Source organism: Cnephaeus nilssonii (assembly GCF_951640355.1).
Source record: "Cnephaeus nilssonii genome assembly, chromosome: 4".
NCBI lineage: Eukaryota > Metazoa > Chordata > Mammalia > Chiroptera > Vespertilionidae > Cnephaeus > Cnephaeus nilssonii.
The window spans coordinates 99,890,212-99,911,405 of record NC_137075.1 but is presented as its reverse complement, the minus strand read 5'-3'; the positions used below and the strand labels follow the sequence as shown (position 1 = coordinate 99,911,405).

General features: G+C 54.3%; 1 protein-coding gene across 1 annotated transcript in view; it reads right to left on the bottom strand.

The window, feature by feature from the left end:
* The window catches only part of DGLUCY (D-glutamate cyclase), a 61,758-nt gene that overhangs the window by 15,676 nt on the left and 24,888 nt on the right, over nt 1-21,194 (bottom strand). Inside the window, exons 4-10 of the mRNA XM_079769266.1 lie at nt 20,825-21,023; nt 17,442-17,592; nt 16,374-16,496; nt 14,608-14,811; nt 9,128-9,388; nt 6,624-6,723; nt 1,891-2,039 (exon numbers count right to left, since the gene is read on the bottom strand). Of these exons, the coding sequence (XP_079625392.1) occupies nt 1,891-2,039; nt 6,624-6,723; nt 9,128-9,388; nt 14,608-14,811; nt 16,374-16,496; nt 17,442-17,592; nt 20,825-21,023 (1,187 nt within the window). The remainder of the gene's footprint in view (nt 1-1,890; nt 2,040-6,623; nt 6,724-9,127; nt 9,389-14,607; nt 14,812-16,373; nt 16,497-17,441; nt 17,593-20,824; nt 21,024-21,194) is intronic.

Sequence of the window (21,194 nt, the reverse complement as noted above, 5' to 3'; positions counted from 1 at the left end):
TTTATCCAATCCCAGAGGTTTCCTCACTTTGCTCTCTCCCGCCTCCCTGATCTGTCCCCAGTGGATTCCATGTAACCCACTTACATCTCCTCCTTTGACTGTAAGGTGAACAAGGTGAAAAACCGCCTTTCTCAGGAGCAGTATCCCAACAGGTTGAGATTCTGCTTCCCGACAATTGTCAACAGTTCCGCTCAAAGAAACTCACAAAATTTCTCTGCAGGTTTGAATGTTTTTATGCGTTAACAGGGCACGTGCACCAGAGGTTAGCATTCATTGTGAGGTGGCGGAGCAGGGCAGCACAGGTGGCCCAGCCCGAGACCTGGACTCGGCCAAAAGAATCGGACTGTGTGGACGCCCTAATTCCTTCGGCCCGCACCCTGGGGGTTTTTCTCGGAACAGTTTTGCAGACCCGTGACAGCCCATCGGAGGAGGAGAATAATAGCAACACCTAGCAGGGGTATTTCGTCTCTTTCTGTCTCTGCTCCTGAGCATTTTATGACTTCTATCCTGTTCACTTCTCAGGCCCATCCTGCCCGTGGCCTTGTTTTCCTGACGGAGCTCGAAGAGTCTCTGAGAGAGCCAGGGCTCGGGTAGTAAGCGAAAGGTGGGTGTCTGGGTTCTCACTGAGTGCTCTGTGCAGGACGAGGCAGCTGCCTGGGGAAACTGAGGAATAGGGTGTTGATGGAGTAGTGAGAAAGGACAACCAGGGGTAAGTAGACCTGCTGGGCACGGGGCTGTGGGGAACCACAGGAGGGACTTAAGCCCCGGAGGCCCAGAGAACCATCCAGAGGCCCACAAAGGGGGCAGCTTGACGGAGCAGCAGTCAGATCCCTTGGGATCTCGGGGGCGGGGGGCGGGGGCGCTTGGTGGGGGATCAGCACAGATCGGGGTCTGTTCGGCGGGGACCAGCAGCTCCTTTGGACCCCGATTGCTCCTTTGGACTCAGAGACCCTTTCCTTCTCCACCCTGGGAATCCACCCCCTCCCCCGCCGCCCCCCAGGCTCTAGGTCCTAGGTGCCCTGCCCAGAGCGACAGGAAGCGCAAAACCAACAACACAGTGCCTACCACGCCCGAGGCCGCTTCTGGGAAAGACCAGGGTGGGTTTGCACGAGTTTTCTGCTCAGCCGGGAAGACTTTCATTGACTCATTAGAACCTTAAAAGCCCGAGGTGACTAATGAGTCTGGGAACCGCTCCAGGGCTGGAGAAAACAGACCCAATGGCAAACGGGTTAATGGCTGCAGGGTCTGATCCCTGTCGCCCCCAGGGGAGGAGCCCTTACAGAAATCCACCGAGTTCCTGAAAAGCTTGTCAGGTGGGGTCTTGGGGGTCTGGGCTCTGCTCCCAATCCTCCCGGCAGCAGCGATGAGCTGGGCAAGCTCAAGAAGCCCCGGCCTCATTTTTGGACACTACACCTGCCTTCCCTGCCTCACAGGGTTTTAGAGAGGCTTCAACAATATAACAAATGTGAAACCTCTGAAAACGATCAAGTTCTGTGCTTTCCACCAATGGCCACGCTAGGATACTATTAGCAGTCAAGAGATGGCACTAATCACATAGCTAACACATATTTTAAAATTAAGATGCAAAGTATATTTGGTACATTCTTCCCATGTGACCACCATAATATGCCATGCCTTGGTATTATTATTATTCTATTGTTCGTTTTAATAGTTTAGAGTTGGGCAAACATGCGCGGCTCAATGCCATTTCCCTTGGTTGCCTGTGGGAATGTTGGCTTTCTGAATGACGTTGTGGTTATTGTCTATGCAGACCCTCTCTGGAGTGGAAAACAATGGTCCCCATAGAACTCCTTCCTGTCCTGGGTTCAATAGTCAATAAAAAGGCACTCAGTGCGGGCACGTCCTGAATTCTCGGTGCCTCTTGCTTACCAGTTGATGCGATTCCCGGAATTTTCTGTGCTACAAGGAAGAGGTCGTCAATGGGGTCCACCAAATGCTTGATGTTCATTTTCCTCGCGTTGTAGTAATTGCCGTCGGCAGCCCTGCCCGCGCGCTCGATCGCCACCAGGTGGTCGAATCTGCCGGGAAGCAAGAGCACAGCGTCCTGAAGCAGAGGTGGCTGCCTGGTCGCAGCATCACACCTTCTGCGTGGAGGACGCGTCCCTCTCTCTTGGATTCCTTCATTCCTACAGAACTGGCTGGCCGTCTGCTCCGTGGCAGGGCCTGTGCTGCAGCTGGTCTATCTGATCATTGTAAGAAACGGTATCAGAATCTTTAGCAATTTATCAGAGTCGGAGGCCGTGACAGCAGGAAGGCTGATAGTCAGGGTCACAGCCGTGGACGATGCTGGAGCCTGGCCCAGATCTCCAGCGGGGCACCCAGTGGTGTGAGTGTGGCTGCTATTGGCCCACCACTGCCCCCTCCAGGCTCCTGCTCAGTTTACAGGCACAAATAGATGAAAAAGGAATTGAAGTGTTAGACCAATGAATCTACCACATGATGAACTTCCTTAGACAGAGACAGAGAGGTAAGGGGTACAGGTGGCGTGGTGGTGAGGATATAGGCTGTGAGCTGTGCAGGTCCTCATGCCACTGGCCCTGGGTAAGCGGCTTCACCTCTCTAACCTCCGTGTCTACGTCTGTCACGTGACCCCACAACGGTACCCACCTCCTGCAGTGTGGGAAGTGGGAAGTGAGGAAATGCCCACGAGGCTCTTAGCGTACAGCACCACACCAACACAGTGCTCAGGGGCTGTGGGTGCTCTGATTATTAGGAGGAACATTGTGTTGATCATCCAAGTTAAGAACAGAGAAATTGCACTTTTATATCTCTCTAAATCTGCCCCCCCCCCCATGATGGAGTTCCTCAAAATCTTAACTGTGCTATGAAGACAATGTGGGGGCTACTCAAAAAAATCTAAACAGAATTACCATGGGATCCAGCAATTCCACTGCGGTATACACCCCAAGGAACGGAAAGCGGGTGTTGAAGAGGTAGTTACACACCCATAGGCCTGGCAGCATTATTCACGATGGACAAAAGGTGGAACCACCCCAAGTGTATCCGCCGAGGAACACATCAGCCAGATATGGCCTCTGCACGCCACGGAATAGGATTCAGCCTTCGAAGGACAGGAATTCTGCTCCCTGCTCCCACGGGCACGCGTCTCAAGGACAACTTGCTCCGTGAAATAAGCAGGTCACTGAAAAGGCAGATCCTATGGGATTCCATGTACACGAGGGCCCTACAATAGGAAACACATAGAGGCATAAAGTAGAACGGCAGGTGTCAGGGGCTGGGAGTTGGGAGGAATGTGAATGGGGACAGAGTTCCCGCTGGAAAAATGACAGAGTTCGGCTGGAGGTGGATGGTGGGGACTGCTGCACAACAACGTGTATGTCCTTAACGACACAGACCTGCGCACTTAAAACGGCGTATTTTACCATAATAAAGACAGCATCGTAACTCCGCATGCTTTCTCTGTACGTGTTCTGGAAAACAAGGCTTCCTGCCCGTCCACGTGCCTTGGTTGGGCCGGAATGAGGTGGACGCGCAGGCCCTGGGCAGGTGCTGGAAGGTCACCCCGAGGCGACGTGCCCCGTGCGGTGCGGGACAGGTGGCCCTTGAGGAGCAAAGTGACAGGAGGAAGGAGCCGGCCCCGAGTGCCCTGTGGGTGGACATCAGTGGTGACGAAAACCAGCTCAGCGCTGAGCTCTGGGCGAGCCCCGTGCAGCCTCTGTTCCAGAACGAGAGCACTGAGTCTGGACCTTCCCCAGCAGCACTCAGCGCCACCCTCCTGAAGGTGCATTGATTAAAAATAAATAAATACATACATAAATATTACTGATTTCAGAGAGGAAGGGAGAGGAAGAGAGAGAGAGATAGAAACATCAATCATGAGAGTCATTTATCAGCTACCTCCTGCAAGCCCCACACTGGGGGTCAAGCCCAAAACCCAGGCATGAGCCCTGACCGGGAATCGAACCATGACCTCTTGGTTCACAGGTCGATGCTCAACCACTGAGCAACCCTGGCCGGGCTAATATTTTTAAGCCAGAAGAGTCCTTTTAGCTACCCAGGAAGGAATTCACTCTTGGGAACCAGCTCCCTGGGAAAGTTAGTGCACCTTCTCTAAAGAGCAGAGGCCTCTCTGCCTACGGTCAGATCTGGCTTACCTCCCTCCCTCCATTCCCCAGGTGATCAGATCTGGCTCACCTCCCTCCCTCCATTCCCCAGGTGATCAGATCTGGCTCACCTCCCTCCCTCCGTTCCCCAGGTGATCAGATCTGGCTCACCTCCCTCCCTCCACTCAGCAGGGGATCAGATCTGGCTCACCTCCCTCCCTCTTCTCAGCAGGGGATCAGATCTGGCTCACCTCCCTCCCTACTCTGAGCAGGAGATCAGATCTGGCTCACCTCCCTCCCTCCACTCAGCAGGAGATCAGATTTGGCTCACCTCCCTCCCTCCACTCAGCAGGAGATCAGATCTGGCTCACCTCCTTCCCTCCATTCCCCAAGGGATCAGATCAGGCTCACCTCCCTCCACTCAGCAGGAGATCAGATCTGGCTCACCTCCCTCCCTACTCTGAGCAGGAGATCAGATCTGGCTCACCTCCCTCCCTCCTCTCAGCAGGGGATCAGATCTGGCTCACCTCCCTCCCTACTCTGAGCAGGAGATCAGATCTGGCTCACCTCCCTCCGCTCAGCAGGGGATCAGATCTGGCTCACCTCCTTCCACTCAGCAGGGGATCAGATCTGGCTCACCTCCCTCCACTCAGCAGGAGATCAGATCTGGCTCACCTCCCTCCCTCCTCTCAGCAGGGGATCAGATCTGGCTCACCTCCCTCCCTACTCTGAGCAGGAGATCAGATCTGGCTCACATCCCTCCCTCCACTCAGCAGGGGATCAGATCTGGCTCACCTCCTTCCACTCAGCAGGAGATCAGATCTGGCTCACCTCCTTCCACTCAGCAGGAGATCAGATCTGGCTCACCTCCTTCCCTACACTCAGCAGGGGATCAGATCTGGCTCACCTCCCTCCACTCAGCAGGGGATCAGATCTTGCTCACATCCCTCCCTCCACTCAGCAGGGGATCAGATCTGGCTCACCTCCTTCCACTCAGCAGGAGATCAGATCTGGCTCACCTCCTTCCCTCCACTCAGCAGGAGATCAGATCTGGCTCACCTCCCTCCCTCCACTCCGCAGGGGATCAGATCTGGCTCACCTCCCTCCACTCAGCAGGAGATCAGATCTGGCTCACCTCCCTCCCTCCTCTCAGCAGGGGATCGGATCTGACTCACCTCCCTCCCTCCTCTCAGCAGGAGATCAGATCTGGCTCACCTCCCTGCCTCCATCCAGCAGGAGATCAGATCTGGCTCACCTCCCTCCCTCCTCTCAGCAGGGGATCGGATCTGGCTCACCTCCTTCCCTCCTCTCAGCAGGGATCAGATCTGGCTCACCTCCCTGCCTCCATCCAGCAGGGGATCAGATCTGGCTCACCTCCCTCCTTCCATTCAGCAGGAGATCAGATCTGGCTCACCACCCTCCACTCCGCAGGGGATCAGTTCTGGCTCACCCCCCTCCTTCCATTCAGCAGGAGAGCACATTTGTGTTACCCCGCCTTGTGGCCCTGCCCAGGAGGAATTTCTAGCTTCTCCCTGATGAGTCGGAGCTTTGTGTATATGCCACCCATTCAGGGAACATAAACTTTTCTAACAGGCGCCACACACATTCTCACAGCATGGAATAGCATATCGGGTCTGCAATCACACTTTTCCCTGGTGACTGAGGGTTCTCAGTGGGAACACCTGACTTTGCTGTGAGCTGCCATATGGCTATGCCTTCCATCCAGGCCTATTCAAGCAGTACTCCTCAATTCTATGCATTAGTGGGTGGTAAAATAGATTTATTGGGTCAGGTCAATATTTTCTGAAAAGTAGATGAAATCAGAGTAGAACAGAACAAAACAGACTAGACCAGGTTAGAGAGCATTGCCTGTAGCAAGTAAATACTGTTACTTGGAAACCTCTGTTTCAATTATGTGTGTGTGTGGTTTGCAATGTGGAATGTATTACTGTGGACTGCGGTTAAAAACGTTTGCAAAACACAGTACCGAAATTTACAAGGTCTGAAATGCATCCTACGTACACACAGAAAAGAAGTGTTTTTCAAAGTGTTTGACCACAATACACAGTAAAAAATACCCACGCGCGCGCACACACACACACACACACACACGCATGAAGTTTCACAAGCGAGTACTCGCTATTACTACACAGGCTACGCAATGACACCTCTATTTCATTTGACAAAGCTGCTGACTACCCCCCACTGGAATGACCTCACGGCTCTCCAACGGATCGTGAGCCGGTTTGAGAAACGACTCGTGCTTGTGTTTTATCATCTTCTCCCTCATTCAAGAAGACGTGCCATCTCTCAGGGACCTGCGACCTGGAGAGGCCTCTGTGCTGCCCCCGGTCACCCGGAAACCCCGGCCTTGTTGGCTAGTCTGGCCCATTGGAGCCTGTGGCCCACGGCTTTGTTCTCTCTGGCGGGGGGGGGGGGGGGGGGGTACTGGCGAGTGCAGGGACGTAGTTGTCAAAGTTAACAGCACGTGGCCTCTCCCACCACCACCCACTGTAAACGGGGAGGGGCCACACATACCTAGGAGACTTGGGGTCCCTCTCATTGCAGAGAAACGCCTGAGCAGCTCCTGCGGATCCGCCCTGGTAAGTTAGGATCGGGAGCGGGGTCTTCAGAACACCTTGACAAGACAGACCAAGAGTGGACACATCAGCCCTGACCGGTTTGGCTCAGTGGATAGAGCGTCGGCCTGCGGACTCAAGGGTCCCAGGTTCGATTCCGGTCAAGGGCATGTACCTTGGTTGCGGGCACATCCCTAGTGGGGAGTGTGCAGGAGGCAGCTGATCGATGTTTCTCCCTCATCGATGTTTCTAACTCTCTATCCCTCTCCCTTCCTCTCTGTAAAAAATCAATAAAATATATTAAAAAAATAAAAAAAAGAGTGGACACATCAGCCTCGTGTGGGTGTGGGGAATTCCTGCTGGCTTTCCCAAAAGCTTCTTTGGAAATGATCGTTTCCATGATCGAAGGACATGTCGCTGTAGAATTCTTTGCTAGGTACGCGGAGACCTCGACCCAGAAGATACGGAGGTTTATTTCCTTTTAGTCCCGAGTAAACCCTAGGGCTGGTGGAGGGGGAGGTGAAATCGGGCTGGTGTCACCAATATTGTGAGCTAGCAAATGTGCTCCACACGGAAGCCACAATACCACGCCGGGGACGGTGAGCCAGCCCTTGGCTGAGACATGACATACACTCTCTCATCCAACGTTCGCAATTCTGTGTGACAAGAACCGTTGTGACCCCCATTTTACAGAGGAGGAAAACTGAGGCTCGGAGTTGCTACGAGCAAAACCAAGTATGTAGGTCGGTGTCACAACACCAGTGCCCACCCGACCAGGAAGCCTACGACAGAGCAGAGATAGAGGGTACCGTCCAGTGGGCTCACATCTGTCGCCACGTATTCCTTCAGGGCCCTGCAGGAGGCAGCCGATGGATGATTCTCTCTTATCATTGATGTTTCTACCTCTCCCTATCCCTTCCTCTCTCTGAAATCAATTAGAAAAACACACAAACACACAACCCAAACACATGCCTTTAAAACATGAACACCGAAGCCAGATCACGCCCTTCTCCTCTCAGTGCCTTAGGGCTCCCCGTCGCCCCCAGAATAAAAGGCCAGGAGCTCACAGTTCCCCTGAGGCCCTTCCCGGTCTGGCCCCTGTGACCTCCGTGTCTCCCTCCCCAGCTTCTCTTCTCCTCGTCCTTTCTGGGCTGGTCGCTGACCATTGCCCTCTCTTCACCTCCACCTCACGGCCTCTGTCCTGGCTGAGGTCACAGCCTCGGACATTCTTCCTCTGGCCAGCCCGGGCCTCACTGCTTCATTGACTTCACGTCTTGGCTCCAACGGCACCTTCTCCGTGAGGCCTTGAATGAACATCCTGTTTAAAATAGCGCCCCCCCCCCGCCCCCCCCCCCGCCCTGCCCCGCCGGGGCTGTCTACACTTCCCTTTTTCCCTGTGTTGTTTATTGTCTGTCACACTCCGGTACAATAGACGCCCAGGAGGGTGGGGTTGTTTTCAGGTTTGGTCACTGATGGATTGCAAGAGCCGAAAATAGTGCCTGGCACACAGTAGGTGCTCACCATACATTTGCTGCGTGATGTGATGCGGGTGCTGTATGTTCAGGCACGCCCTTTTTGAAACTTCTGAAGGAATGGGGGCTTTAGGGTATGCCTACCTGGGGTTGAAACTCTTTTGAGAGGCTAAAAGGACTTATGCCTCCCGGAGAATGCATTTTGGCCCTGACTGGTTTGGCTCAGTGGATAGAGCATCGGCCTGCGAACTGAAGGGTCCCAGGTTCGATTCCGGTCAAGGGCATGTGCTGTAGTTGTGGGCACATCCCCAGGAGGGGGTGTGCAGGAGGCGGCTGATGGATGTTTCTCTCTCATCGATGTTTCTAACTCTCTAGCCCTCTCCCTTCCTCTCTGTAAAAAAATCAATAAAATATATTTTTTTAAAAAAAGAATGCATTTTGAGGGACACAGAGAGATGGGCAGTGAGAAGCAGGTGACATTCACCAGGCTCCCAGCTTATGCCTGAACAACACCGGCAGGATGGAGGAGAGGTGAGACGCCCGAGAGCCATCTCGGCACCCCAGCCTGGCAGCCCCATCACTCACAGCCCTGTGCCCACCTGTGTGCTCCGGGAGCCTGAGCAGCGTGGGGCAGCCCTTCCCATCTGGGCCAGACGAGATGCTGCCATTTGAGCCTCTCGGTCACTCTATTCTCAACTCTCCCACCCCCAACGCCAGGGGTCTAGCCAAGAGTCCTCTCTAGGCCACCCCCACCTCTCACAGGTTGGGCATCAGGTACAGGGGCTCTGTGGCTTGATGGACCTGGGTTCAAATTCCAGATCACCTGGCTCTCTCAGAGCCTCAGTCCCTTCCTCTATGAAATGGGGGTGATGTTGCTTATACTAAAGAGTGGTTCTGAGCTGGAAGGACTTACAACGCCTGTGTCGAGTGCATAGCCGAAGTTCCACAAACACTGACGCCTTCCACCCTCCGCCCTCACCTCACCGCTCACCTTGCTCAACAGCCTCTTCAACAAGCTTCTCGAACAAGCTCAAGGCTCTGTGGTCCACGACCATGGAGACGCCCTTCGCCAAGGCCTGCAGGAAGGCGGCCAGAGCAATGGCGCCCGGAGGCCCGTCCGTCTCCTCCGGAGGCTCGTGGTTGAAATGCGTGGGGAACCCGGTGGTGAGGAGCACCGAGTGGGCGTGGGACAGCGACAGAGAGGCCCTCAGCAGCTCATCTTTGCGGAGCAGGTGCCCGATGCCCCTGTTGCCTAAAATTACAAATAAAATAAGATAAAATCACAAAATGATATAACTGTGTTTCAAGTAGGAACTCATGCAAACGGTAGTTTGTTTCTTTGTCTGTTTCAGAGGTAGTTTTGAAGGATGTGCCAGAGGCTGCCAGGTGTTCACCAGAACATACCCTCTGCCCCCGTCCCACCGGTGCAGGGCAGCGGGGTACAGGGCTGGGCAGCCTCTCAGTTAGCTGTGCCCACAGACGAGGGTCTCTCTAGGTAACAATCCTAGATCAGCTGAAAGGGAATAAGAGTAGGAGTGATGTGCGCCACCTCCTGGCCATGGACCTCCCATGCGCTCCTCCAAGCTCTTCCTTTTCTGGGGGCTGGGATGTTGACAACTGGCGCCCTCTAGGGGTCTCATGAGGTGATGGCAGAGTGCTGGGTCCCTGAGTGACCGGGTGGAGCAGATCCCCTTCCTGCTGAACTTGAACACTCACGCTGGGAGTCCCACCCTGGACTGCTGCGTGACAGGCATATCTTTCTATTTTATTTGGGCAAAGCATCTCGGGGTTTATTGGTTACGGCAAACCCCCATTCAGGGGACCACAGAAGGAGGAAGGGACACAGCACTGTCTCAGTGGGGGATTCCCCAAAAGGTGACCCGAAGACATCAGAGTATTTCAATGGAAAGGGAGTGCAGCTATTTCCGTGGGAAGTGAGCCCCGGAAAGAAGCCAGGAGGTGGAAGAGGCGACATGGTAGAGAAAAAGGAGAGAGGCCGCTAAAGCATGTGTGGGCCGGCAGATGAACTCTGAAGGCATCTGGGGCTCAATCCTGTGAGAAGTGGCGTGGAGCCTGGCCAGTGTGGCTCAGTGGTAGAGCGCAGACCCATGAGCCAGGAGGTCATAGTGCAATTCCTGGTCAGGGCACATGCCCAGGTTGCAGGCTCGATCCTCAATAGGGGGCGTGCAGGAGGCAGCAGATCAATGATTCTCTCTCATCATGGATGTTTCTCTCTCTCTCTCCCTCTCCCTTCCTCTCTGAAATCAATAAAAAAAAGAAAGAAAGGAAAGAAATGGTGTGGAGCACAGCGGAGGGCTGTCCTTCCGGAGGACAGGGGGACTGGGCGTGAAGGTTGCCCATCGGGGCGGTGACTCCTCGCACTCCTGGGCTGTGCCTGCTCTGGTGGCGGAGCAGAGAGACCCCGGCCTACGGGGGGAGCTATTGTCCTGAGAGCTGCCCACTGCAGCTGGGGTTTGGGCAGGGCACCAGCAGCGTCTGCTAGAGCTGCCGCCGGTGGCTGCCAAGCCGGTGGCAGCCGGGCAGCACAGCTTTCCGGCTCTCGTCACACACCCCTGTGCCTTTGTCTACGCTCAGGTCACCTCGGAGCACGTCTGTGCCGCGTGGAGGCAGGATGTGACTCAGAGCTTCCATCCCGCGGTGGCTAAAATGAGAGGTGGGCCTAAGGGACGGGGGAGGGCGTCAGCGTGCCTCGGAGTTGCCGGGAGACTCCGCAGGAACACGGGGCTGGATTCCTGTTTTGGAGGAAAAGTTCCAGATTTAGGATCTGGACGCTGGCATCCTGGTCCAAGTGCTGGCACATCGTAGCTGCGTGACCTTGGCCTCGTCCTGGGTTGCGCTCGGCCTCAGTGTTCCTACGAGGAGCCTGGGGGTGGTCCAGGTGCGGGGAGGTTGGGCGGGGGGATGGCCCCGCACGCCCTGCCAGTGGGAGTGGGAGCCAGAACACTCATCGGTGGGGACCTTAGGTTCGTCCGCTGGAGCCAGCCATTGCTTCTGGGAAGGGAACCCCATAAAGCGGTCAGCAGTGAACACAGTCACGGGATGTCCACTGCGGCAGTGCTTACGGGGCCCAACGGGATCGCAGTAAAGCGGCGGAACATTTGTAAACGGGATTCTACGCACACATTAGCAAGATGGTTGTAGAAGGCGAGTGACATGGGGAAATGTCCACGGTGTGTTAAAAAGTTTAAAAAGCAGGCTGTAAAGTAGTATCACAGCATGGTTCACACACACACACACACACACACACACACACACAGAGAGAGAGAGAGAGAGAGAGAGAGAGAGAGAGAGAGAGAGAGAGAGAGAGAGAGATTGTTTCTGTTTGTGTCAGTCTTATAGGCTCAAGCCTGAAGAGAAAGACTTTTCAGGGCCAACATTTGGGATGGGATGCTGGTCATTTTTATTGCCTCTTTACTTTCCTATATTTATACAATGAACATGAGTTGCTGTTGATAAAAGGAGAGAAAAATAACATTTTGAAAGAAATTAGACTGTAACCTATTTCATAGATGCAGCGAGCACCAAAAAAAAAAAAAAAAAAAAAAAAAAAAAAAAAGAAGAGAGAACCCTGTCAACTCTACAGTAGTCTGTACATTTGTGATGGTTTTATTATTAGTGCAAACATGACTATTATAAATCTCCAGAGTCTCCAGGCACCTCAGATGCAAGCCAGCGTCCTCTCAGAAATGACAGAGTGGCTCTATTATTAAGCCCAGGGAGTCCACTGCCATTCATCTTGTATCTGCTTATTTAATAGGGGAGCAGTGACGCGCATCTGGTGCCTGGAGGATTAAAGATGCTCCTTGATGGGTGATATTGGCACATCCAGACGGTCATAGATCTGCCTTTGCCCCGAACCCCATGCTTCAAGCCCTGACTGACCCCAGTCTGCACAAGCACCAACGCTCATTTTTATTAAGCAGTGGGTACACTGCGTCTGCAGTAAATTCACTTTGCAATTACTTTTTTTAAAAATCTGAGCTAAAGGCAGAGCCAATAATTCACCTTTCCTCATGATCTTCGTGCTGTGTGAGAGAGCCATCAGTGTGGGTGAGAATGTTGGTGAGAGAGAAAGTATTACAGAGGTTTGTACAAAATACCCACCAAGGAGATTAACTGTGCAAGAGGCTAGGTGTGCACAGCCATGAGCGCTCACCGCTGTACATGCGAATGTCCTAGAAGGTGCATCTTGGGGCGGGGGGGGGGGGGGGGTGCGCCTACGTCCCACATTTACTGTGTGTCTATAGGTTAAGAGAACCATCTTCCCTGCAGAATAAATGAATGAATGACCAAATGAAAGGCCTAACAGACAGACAATCAGGCAGAAAGCTATGCCATTGGGAGGGCAACCTTTGCTCCCAGGTCTAGGGGAAGGTCAGACATGATTCAGGCTGGGCTGCTCTGTCAGATTCTGGGCCACAGTGTTCGCCCACACAAACGGGCACCCAGGCTGTCTGCCCCGTGGCCCTGCGCAGGCGCTGCTCTCTGCCCCAGGGTCGCCACCATCAGCGGTCGGGGTCTCAGGAGTCTGGCCTGGAGGGTCGACCTCCTCGGGTTGGTCTCACGCCTCTGCTCTCCGCAGGCCCCACCACCATCCATCCAGGTGCCTGCTTGGGGGACAGGTGTCTGGTGGGCCAGCAGCGAGGCCACATATGCCTTCTTCAGACGGTCAAAGTGCAAGAACAACCAGGGGTAGAGTCACAGCCCGTGAGAAGGGTAGGAGAGGGATGGGTATGAGTCAGAAGAGGCAGACCACGTTAAATGCCGGGCACAAACCATTCAGACTCAGATTCCAACTTATCCCACACTTACTGATCATGGCCTTGGACTCAGTGGGTGTGGGTTCAAGTTCTGCCCAACCATCTCCTAGGTATGTGGACTTGGGCAAGTTTCTTAACCTTATATGCCTCAGTTTCCTCATCTGTTAAAAGAAGTTCATAATAGCTGCCTCCTAGGGTTATTTTACCCAGACAGAGTAAAACTCAGTAGATAATAACTATTATGCTCATGACCTATCAGAACCCCTGAGAGAAAGGTATACTTGTTATTACTCCAGTCATACGGATAAGGAAACTGAGCGGCTGTGAAGTCTACACCTTGCTTCTCTGTGAGCCTTTGTCAGAAAAAAAAAATAAAACAGAAAAACCCCAAACCACTCAAGCACAATGGCGCCCTCTGCTGGCCACCTGAATTAGAAATTCAGCCTGTAAAGGAAGATGCAGCAGGAAGTTGAAAGCCCCTCAACCAGCCCTTCAGCAAACAGCCTCCCAATTGGAACCAGCAGATCCCTCGTGGGCCCCACTAGCCCTCTCCTTGTCTCGAAAGCCAGAGGCTCACAAACCACAGAGGGACGATGTTTTCTCTGAGACGCAATTGCAATATACATATCAGCTGCACACGGTTGTGAGGCAAACTGCAGGGTCCCGCCCACCAGGATCCCCCAAAGAGTAGAATCCCAGCCCCTGCTCCCCAGTATAAAAAAAAAACAAAAAACTGCCGAGACCGGTTTGGCTCAGTGGATAGAGCGTCGGCCTGCGGACTCGGGGGTCCCGGGTTCGATTCCGGTCAGGGGCATGTGCCTTGGTTGCGGGCGCATCCCCGGTGGGGGGTGTGCGGGAGGCGGCTGGGGGGTGTGCGGGAGGCGGCTGATCGATGTTTCTCTCTCATCGATGTTTCTAGCTCTCTATCCCTCTCTCTTCCTCTCTGTAAAAAATCAATAAAATATATTTAAAACAAACAAACAAACAAACAAACAAACAAAAAACACACACAAAACTGCTCTGTGCCCAGCCCCGGGGCAATGGCAAAAAAAGGGGAAGGTTAGGGCCACTGTTAAATGCATGGATGATGACGTTTAAACAGTGGCACTTGACTACCTAGAAACCAGTCTCCCTTTTTTCTTACCTCGCCAACCCCAATTTAGTTCTGGCAACATGCCCAGCTAACAAGCTCTCCTCCCAAACTCGCTCACATGTTTAAGGTTGAACATTTTTGGGGAAAAATAAAGAAGAAAAGAAAATCACCCTTTATTCTACTACCCAGAGACCATCACCTTCACTACTGTGGTGCATTTACTTCTAGACTTTTTGGGATTCATATGCAGTATAAACATTTTTAAAAATCATACTATAGCCCGGCCGGTGTGGCTCAGTGGTTGAGTGTAGACCCGTGAACCAAAAGGTCACAGGTTCGATTCCCAGTCAGGGCACATGCCCGGGTTGCAGGCTCGATCCCCAGTAGGGGGTGTGCAGGAGGCAGCGGATCAATGATGTTTGTCTCTCATCGATGTTTATGTCTCTCTATTCCTTTCCCATCCTCTCTCTCTATAAATCATAAAATAATTTTTTTTAAATCATACTTTAGTTACAATTCCATGCTGCCTTTTTCACTGAACATGTGTCAGTGATGACTTCCTCCAGGCCCTGATGGCGTGAATGTTTTGTTCCTTACCTGGGTCTACGGCAATGACAGTCTCTAGTTCTCTGATCTTCTGCACGGCCGAAGCGGATGTGATGCTGTAGTGCAAAGGATCTTGGGAAATGAGATGGACCTCTGGAATTCCCTCTGGGGTGAGACAACTGGCTGGAGCCTCCAAATCCTTCAGGTCAGTCATAACCGTGGAGCCCGGTGCACTGGTGAAAGCCAGCGGGGTCTCTAAAACACATAGCGAGAGGGATGAGCCCACCCCACTTCATCAAGCCCAGTGCATTCTGGTCTAGCCTGCCACTGATGGACAAGAGAGCGCCATGCACCTCCTCTCCCAACCGCACTCCTTGCACCGCTGGTTGGCACCCTAGGCTGGCTTACGGCTAAATAAGTTCCCCGTAAACAGGTGCTTCCACGTCTTAGGAACGTGAGGATGAGGTGAGTGTGGGAGAAGAAGTACAGCCACAGCTACAGGTGGGGCCCTAGGGCTCCATCAATGGAACCCCATGGACATCAGAAAGGACTTTCTGAACTCTTACGACACAACCACCATTTCACTCCCTTTGCAGCAAATGTTCTGTTTGCTAACAAACAGCTCTCTCTGAACGTAGCTTCTGTTTTCCTCCGAGCACTTATAGTTTGCTAATTTTGTTCTTTGGAAATCTCTCTCCTGCTAGCTGACAGCAATGTGAGACACTCTAGCGCAGTGGTCGGCAAACTCATTAGTCCACAGAGCCACATATCAACAGTACGACGATTGAAATTTCTTTGGAGAGCCCAATTTTTTAAACGTAAACTTCTTCTAACGCCACTTCTGCAAAATAGACTCGCCCAGGCCGTGGTATTTTGTGGAAGAGCCACACTCAAGGGGCCACAGAGCCGCAGGTGGCTCGCGAGCCGCAGTTTGCCGACCACGGCTCTAGCGGAATCCCTAAGAACATGCCTTAGCATGGCAAACACACCGCAGTTGGAGATGCAACTTTATCCTCTCCAAACCTGCATCCGCAACAGTAAGACAATGATAACGCTGAGACAGGACGGGGGTGAGGCCAAAGGCCTGGGCCCATGCCTGGCACCTAGTAGGTGCCCGATATATCCATGTTAAACAGCCAGAACCCCATGGGTCTTGGGGTTGATGCCTCACCAGCATATTCGAGATGTCTTTTCCTACCATGAGGCCGCTCTGATAGCTAAACTCCCATGAATGCTTTCAAATAAGTGGAGAGTGACGCTCAGTTCTACCATCGGTGGTGTGCGTGCGGCAGACACTAGAATTTTCCAATGTCTACGACAATGGGCGGCAATCGTCATATGTTTATGTGTCGCTCACATCCCACCCTCACCGTGAGCTACTTGGGGCCCCCGTGTGGCTCTTCATTGTAACATCACCCTGGGCCTTGGAAAAAATGTACGGACAGTGTTGCTTGCAAACACCACGTGGAGTGGGTTTGTTTGATCGTGTTGTCTGTTTTCACCGTTGCTTTCAAAACCTCCAAAATGTCTCAAAAAGTCAATCTAAATGATGGCCCCCGGAACTAGCTACGAGCCTTCTGAGGAGAGAAATGTATTTAATCAAGACAATTTGAACTGAAGGACAAGCTGCTCTGGCGGGACCCACCCTGGGATAAAAAAAAAAAAAAAGAAGCCAGAGATATCTCGGCTGTGGGCTGCAGGTCTGTCACATGACTTCACTCCTTAAGTCTCTGCACGGTGAGCCTGTCCTTTCGGAAACTACAGACCACCAGGTTCCCCCCCAGGTCAGAGCAGTTGCCCGCAGAAGCCGGACGTACGGTAGCCGCTGACAGCTTCGAGACTGGTCAGCTGGGAAGGCCAGAACACCGGGACCTCCCCCGGCTGACACGGCACCGGATCCCCGTAGTCAGGTCTGGAAAGATCTCGGATTCCCAGCAGCTCTGCAGAGGGAAAAGGAACGTGAATGCCACCAGGGCCTGCCCAGGCAGTCACCATCAGAGGTGAACTTGTGTAGACGTGCATGGTTCTTTCTCCAAGAGGAACTCTAGTCACAGGATTGCTGTCGATGGTACTGGAGAAGGGCGGGGAGCAGAAAAGGAATCGGGTGTGGCAACTCAGGATGCTTGCTGACTTCCGGGCCATTCGGAGGGACAGGGATCTCTAAGGCCTGGTGTGACTGCCGGAGGCGGCTCGGGTACATCAGCCCAACACCTGCATTGTACAGACTGCCAACAAAGCCAGTGCCTTTGAGTTTATATCGGCACAGACTGAGTCACCTAATGCAGACCTAAACCCTGCTGGCAGGGGTGGCCCGGGCTGATTGCATTGTTACAGAATGCCAGGCTGTGTCTGACTTTGTTACACAGCCGAGCAAGTTCAATGACGCTAACGTCACTCGCACCCAAGGCCCAGTCCCAAGTCCCCACCAGGCCCTCTGAGAGCCTCGGAGAGGCCGGGGCAGCCTCCACGCCTGGATCGGCTCACTCACTCTCAGAGGTGTTTCCTCGCTCTCAGATTGAGTTCAGATGCTGGGGATCCATGGGTTTCAGCTCACGTGAACCTTTGGAAGGAAGCTGTGTCCTAGCCAAATAGGCCGCTGAACAACAGCCGAGGTTCGAGGCGGCGCTGAGCTCAAGTCTCAAGACAAATTGCTCAGCTGCCACACTCCACCACCTGCTTCCCCCGCCCCAGGTCCACCTGAGGGTCACAGGAGCTGTTCTGCCCAGGGCAGCCCCTTTAACCTGAGGGGCATCTGTAAACCCAGCGCAGGGAACGCAGCTGCGGGAGGGCAAGCTGCGGGGGCTCAGGAACAAAGCCCGTTCCCGTCTTCTCGGGCCGAAGCCCACGAGCAGCTGTCAGAGTCATGAGCGAGCCTGGCCACTCACCTGGGTCGCCGATGTGCACGGGCTGTCCTTGCTCACCCATCAGGGAGCAACTGGCCTGCACCAGCCTCTCCAGCGTGTCCTTGGGGACGGGCCTCATGGTGACCACCAGAGGGCAGCAAAAGCCAGCAATGGTGGTGCAAGGCACTGTTGTCTGCCAAGAAATCAAGTTTTAAAAAAAATGTTAAAAAATAGAATTAGCACAGAACGGAGCTCTGAGTACTGAGAGTTCAAGGCAGTGAACGAGGTAGGTAGGAGGTCCCTGGAGCTCTTACACAAATATAGCTTCTGCTCCCATGCGGCACCCAGATGAAGAAGTTTGCTGGTGATTATTGGTCTGAAACGGAGAATCTTGACTTTGTGGGTGCCGCGGACCCCTTTGGTAGTCTGGCGCAGCTCGGTGGGGGGCCCCGTCGAAGTGGTGTTTTAGACCACATGAAAGGAAGTGCATGGGATTATAAGGGAAACCAATCATACTGCAAACGCCGTTACCAAATGATGAAAAAATGTGACCCGGCCATCTGTATGTCTCCGCATTAACAGATTAAGGAGCAAGACGACAGACCTGCTAGGATAGTTTTGAATTTGTGATCGGCATACAGGCTGATCCTGACATATCTGGAAGACCCGGGATGGGACATGGAAACGCCTGTGGTTCCTTTGGGCGGCCACAGAGTCGCAGATACGACTGCGGTTTGTCGCCTGCATTCATAATCGAAGGCCGCACTCAAGGTCAGTTTGAGGCTCCGAAAATACTAGTAAAAATATGATTTTTCTTTCCATCCAATTCCATGGAATCCTCTGAATGTTCTCCGTGGGCCTCAAGTGGCCAGTGGGCCACAGCTGAAACCGCTGGGGGAAGCAGAGCAGAGGAACCCCTGGGAGCAGGAGGCACCCGTCGCCTCAGCCTCCTGAGCCCGCGCGGGGAACTGCCCCCCGCCCCCCGCCCCGCCCAGGCCCTGCCTCGCTGTCCTGACTCAGGAGCAGTGGCCCAGGATGGCCTGTGTGACTTCCTGGTGGGGTGTTTCCCCCTGAATGGCGCCTGGTCCCTGCAGGGGCTTAGGACAGATGTGGGGCATGGCCAGGATGTCGTCTGCTGGGACCGTCCTGGCGGCCGACTAGAGGGCTTGCTGTTGGCCCCGGACAGCAGCCAGATGAACCTTGGGGAACCTGCTGAACAACAGCACCCGGAGAGGGCACAGGCCAGGGACCCTCTCAGGAGGCGGGCAGCGATCCCCGAGGGGTGCCCTTCACCCCTTGAGGACGCTGACTGACTCGCAGGTGGCTGCCAGGCCGCGTCTCCCAGGAGCCAATGTGCAGAGGCGTCAGCATTCAATCGAAAGCCGTTTGGTAGCCACTGGGGCAGTGAGCGTCGGAGAGAGACCATGGCTCAGCACGCTCTCCTCTCGGGAGCACGCCTGCGCCTTTCACACACCCCCAGGCGCGTTACCTTTACCCTTCTCTCTCCTAGCTCCACGGGCCCTGCTTTTGCCTCTGTCACTTGCTCCCTGAGCCCATGTCTTCTGCGGCTCACTTCTGCCTCTGTGACTTGCTAAATACACTTCCTCTGACAGTTGGGAGTCTTGGCTGTGAATTCTTTCTCAGCCAGAACTCGAGCACCCAGGTTGCTGAACCCAGGTCCGGTCTGACGCCACCCGGCCAACATCTGGTGCTGTTCTTGCCGCCAACACCGTGACTCAACTCTGCTGCTGCCGCCCGAAGCCGCCGCGGACAGGGTACAAATAACAGAAAAAGAACAAGGAGAAAACCATGGCTCTGCTGAGCGCGGCCTGGCAGAGAGGCGCCCCCCTGCAAAGCATCGGCCGACGGCCACCTCCACTGTCCGCTTCGTACACCTGGGAGCCGGGAGGCCCGGGCTCCCGTCTGGCTAGGCCAGTGGTCGGCAAACTCATTAGTCAACAGAGCCAAATACCAACAGTACAACGATTGAAATTTCTTTGGAGAGCCAAATTTTTTAAACTTAAACTTCTTCCAACACCACTTCTTCAAAATAGACTCGCCCAGGCCGTGGTATTTTGTGTAAGAGCCACACTCAAGGGGCCAAAGAGCCGCATGTGGCTCGCGAGCCGCAGTTTGCCGACCACGGGGCTAGGAGACCTGGGAAAGTCCCTTTTTCTCTCCAGGCCTCAGTTTCCTCATCCAAAATGAAAGGCTGCAGGTGATGGGCCACGGGGTCCTCCCAGCTCTTACCTGCAAATGGGGGCTGTGTTCTGGGGCCAGACCCTGCCTGGGCCCTGCCAGCAGCAGAGGCTCTGCCCCGCCCTTCCTTACTTCCAAGAAAACCACGCAGACACCTATCATGCGTGCAAAGCAGCTCGCACGGTGGGCAGCCTTGTTTATTGTCAGAGGCAGCGCGGGCCTCCCTGGCAGGAGCCCAAACATGCAAGCTTTCAGCTCAAGGGGAAATCTCCAGACTGAGTCCTCCATGAAGAGACCCGGGCGGGCCGTGGACGCTGGCTGACCACCAACCCAGCGAGGTACCTTCTCGGACCTCAAACCATGTCCAGGGGGTGGTCAGTGGAACGAGGGAGTCTGGTTCCTTCCCCATGGCAAGCGGTGGCTGGACTGAAACCTCGGAGACACGGCAGGGAGGCAGCCCTAACAGCGGGCACGTCCGGGAGAGGGGACCACCCTGCGTGTGTGACCGCCCGTGGCCGCCTCTGGCCCAGAACATGGCCCAGCTTCCTGACAGAGGCAGCGAATGGCCCGGCCGAGGCTCCGCCACAAACCCCCGGCATTTACCCAGCCGGGCACATCCTCACGGATGCCAGGACGAGCGAGCCAGGGAGGGTTTTCAAAAATCCCACTGAGCTGCCCTAAGTTCAAGAAGCCAGACAGCCCTCGCCGGTTTGGCTCAGTGTTTGGACTGTCGGCCCGTGGACTGCAGGGTCGCGGGTTTGATTCTGGTCAAGGGCATGTAGCTCGGTTTGCAGGCTTGACCCCCAGCCCCTGTCAGGGTGCATGTGGGAGGCAACCGATCGATGTGTCTCTCTCACATGGATGTTTCTTTCTCTCCATCTCCTGCCCTCTCTCTAAAAATCCATGGAAAAATATCCTTGGGTGAGGTTAACAACAACAACAACGAAGAAGCCAGACAAATTCCAAACGGGTTTGGTTTACGCAGCCGCAGCCATCTGTCTGAAAGGGCTGGATTCACACTCCAGGCCGCGTGGGGTGCCCACGGCGGTCCCGGGAGCAGGCAGGAGAGCGCCGCGCTCACGGAGGTTAACAGCTGCAAGAGTGGCGACTGAGCCGGGGCCAGGGCTGAGGTCTCTGGCCTCCTGAGCCGATGTTCTCCCACCACAGGACAATACAGGGCGACCCACATGTTCACGTCCTTCTGCCCTTGTGGACTGGGACCCTACCTTGTATGCACCCGCGTGGCCGTGGCCCGGAGGGTCTCTGCTGGGGAGCCCCGCTTTCTGCCAGGCCCCTTCCAGGGGGGAGCTGCAGTCCAGGAAGAAGGTCACCATGTCCTTCAGCTGCTCCGAGAACTCCTCCAGCGAGGCCAGGCTGCCCGTGCAGGCACCGAACTCATACTTGCGGAACTGGGGGCGGTCCATCCTGGGGACACAAGGGGAGGTTCGCAGACCCCAGCCTCCATGTGGGCGTTGACCAAGCATTTGTAAAAGGACCAGGGCGGTGGGACATTTACCACTATGGAATACTATGCAGCTGTGAACAAGAGGGATCTCTTATTCTTTGGGACAGCATGGACGGACCTGGAAAATATTT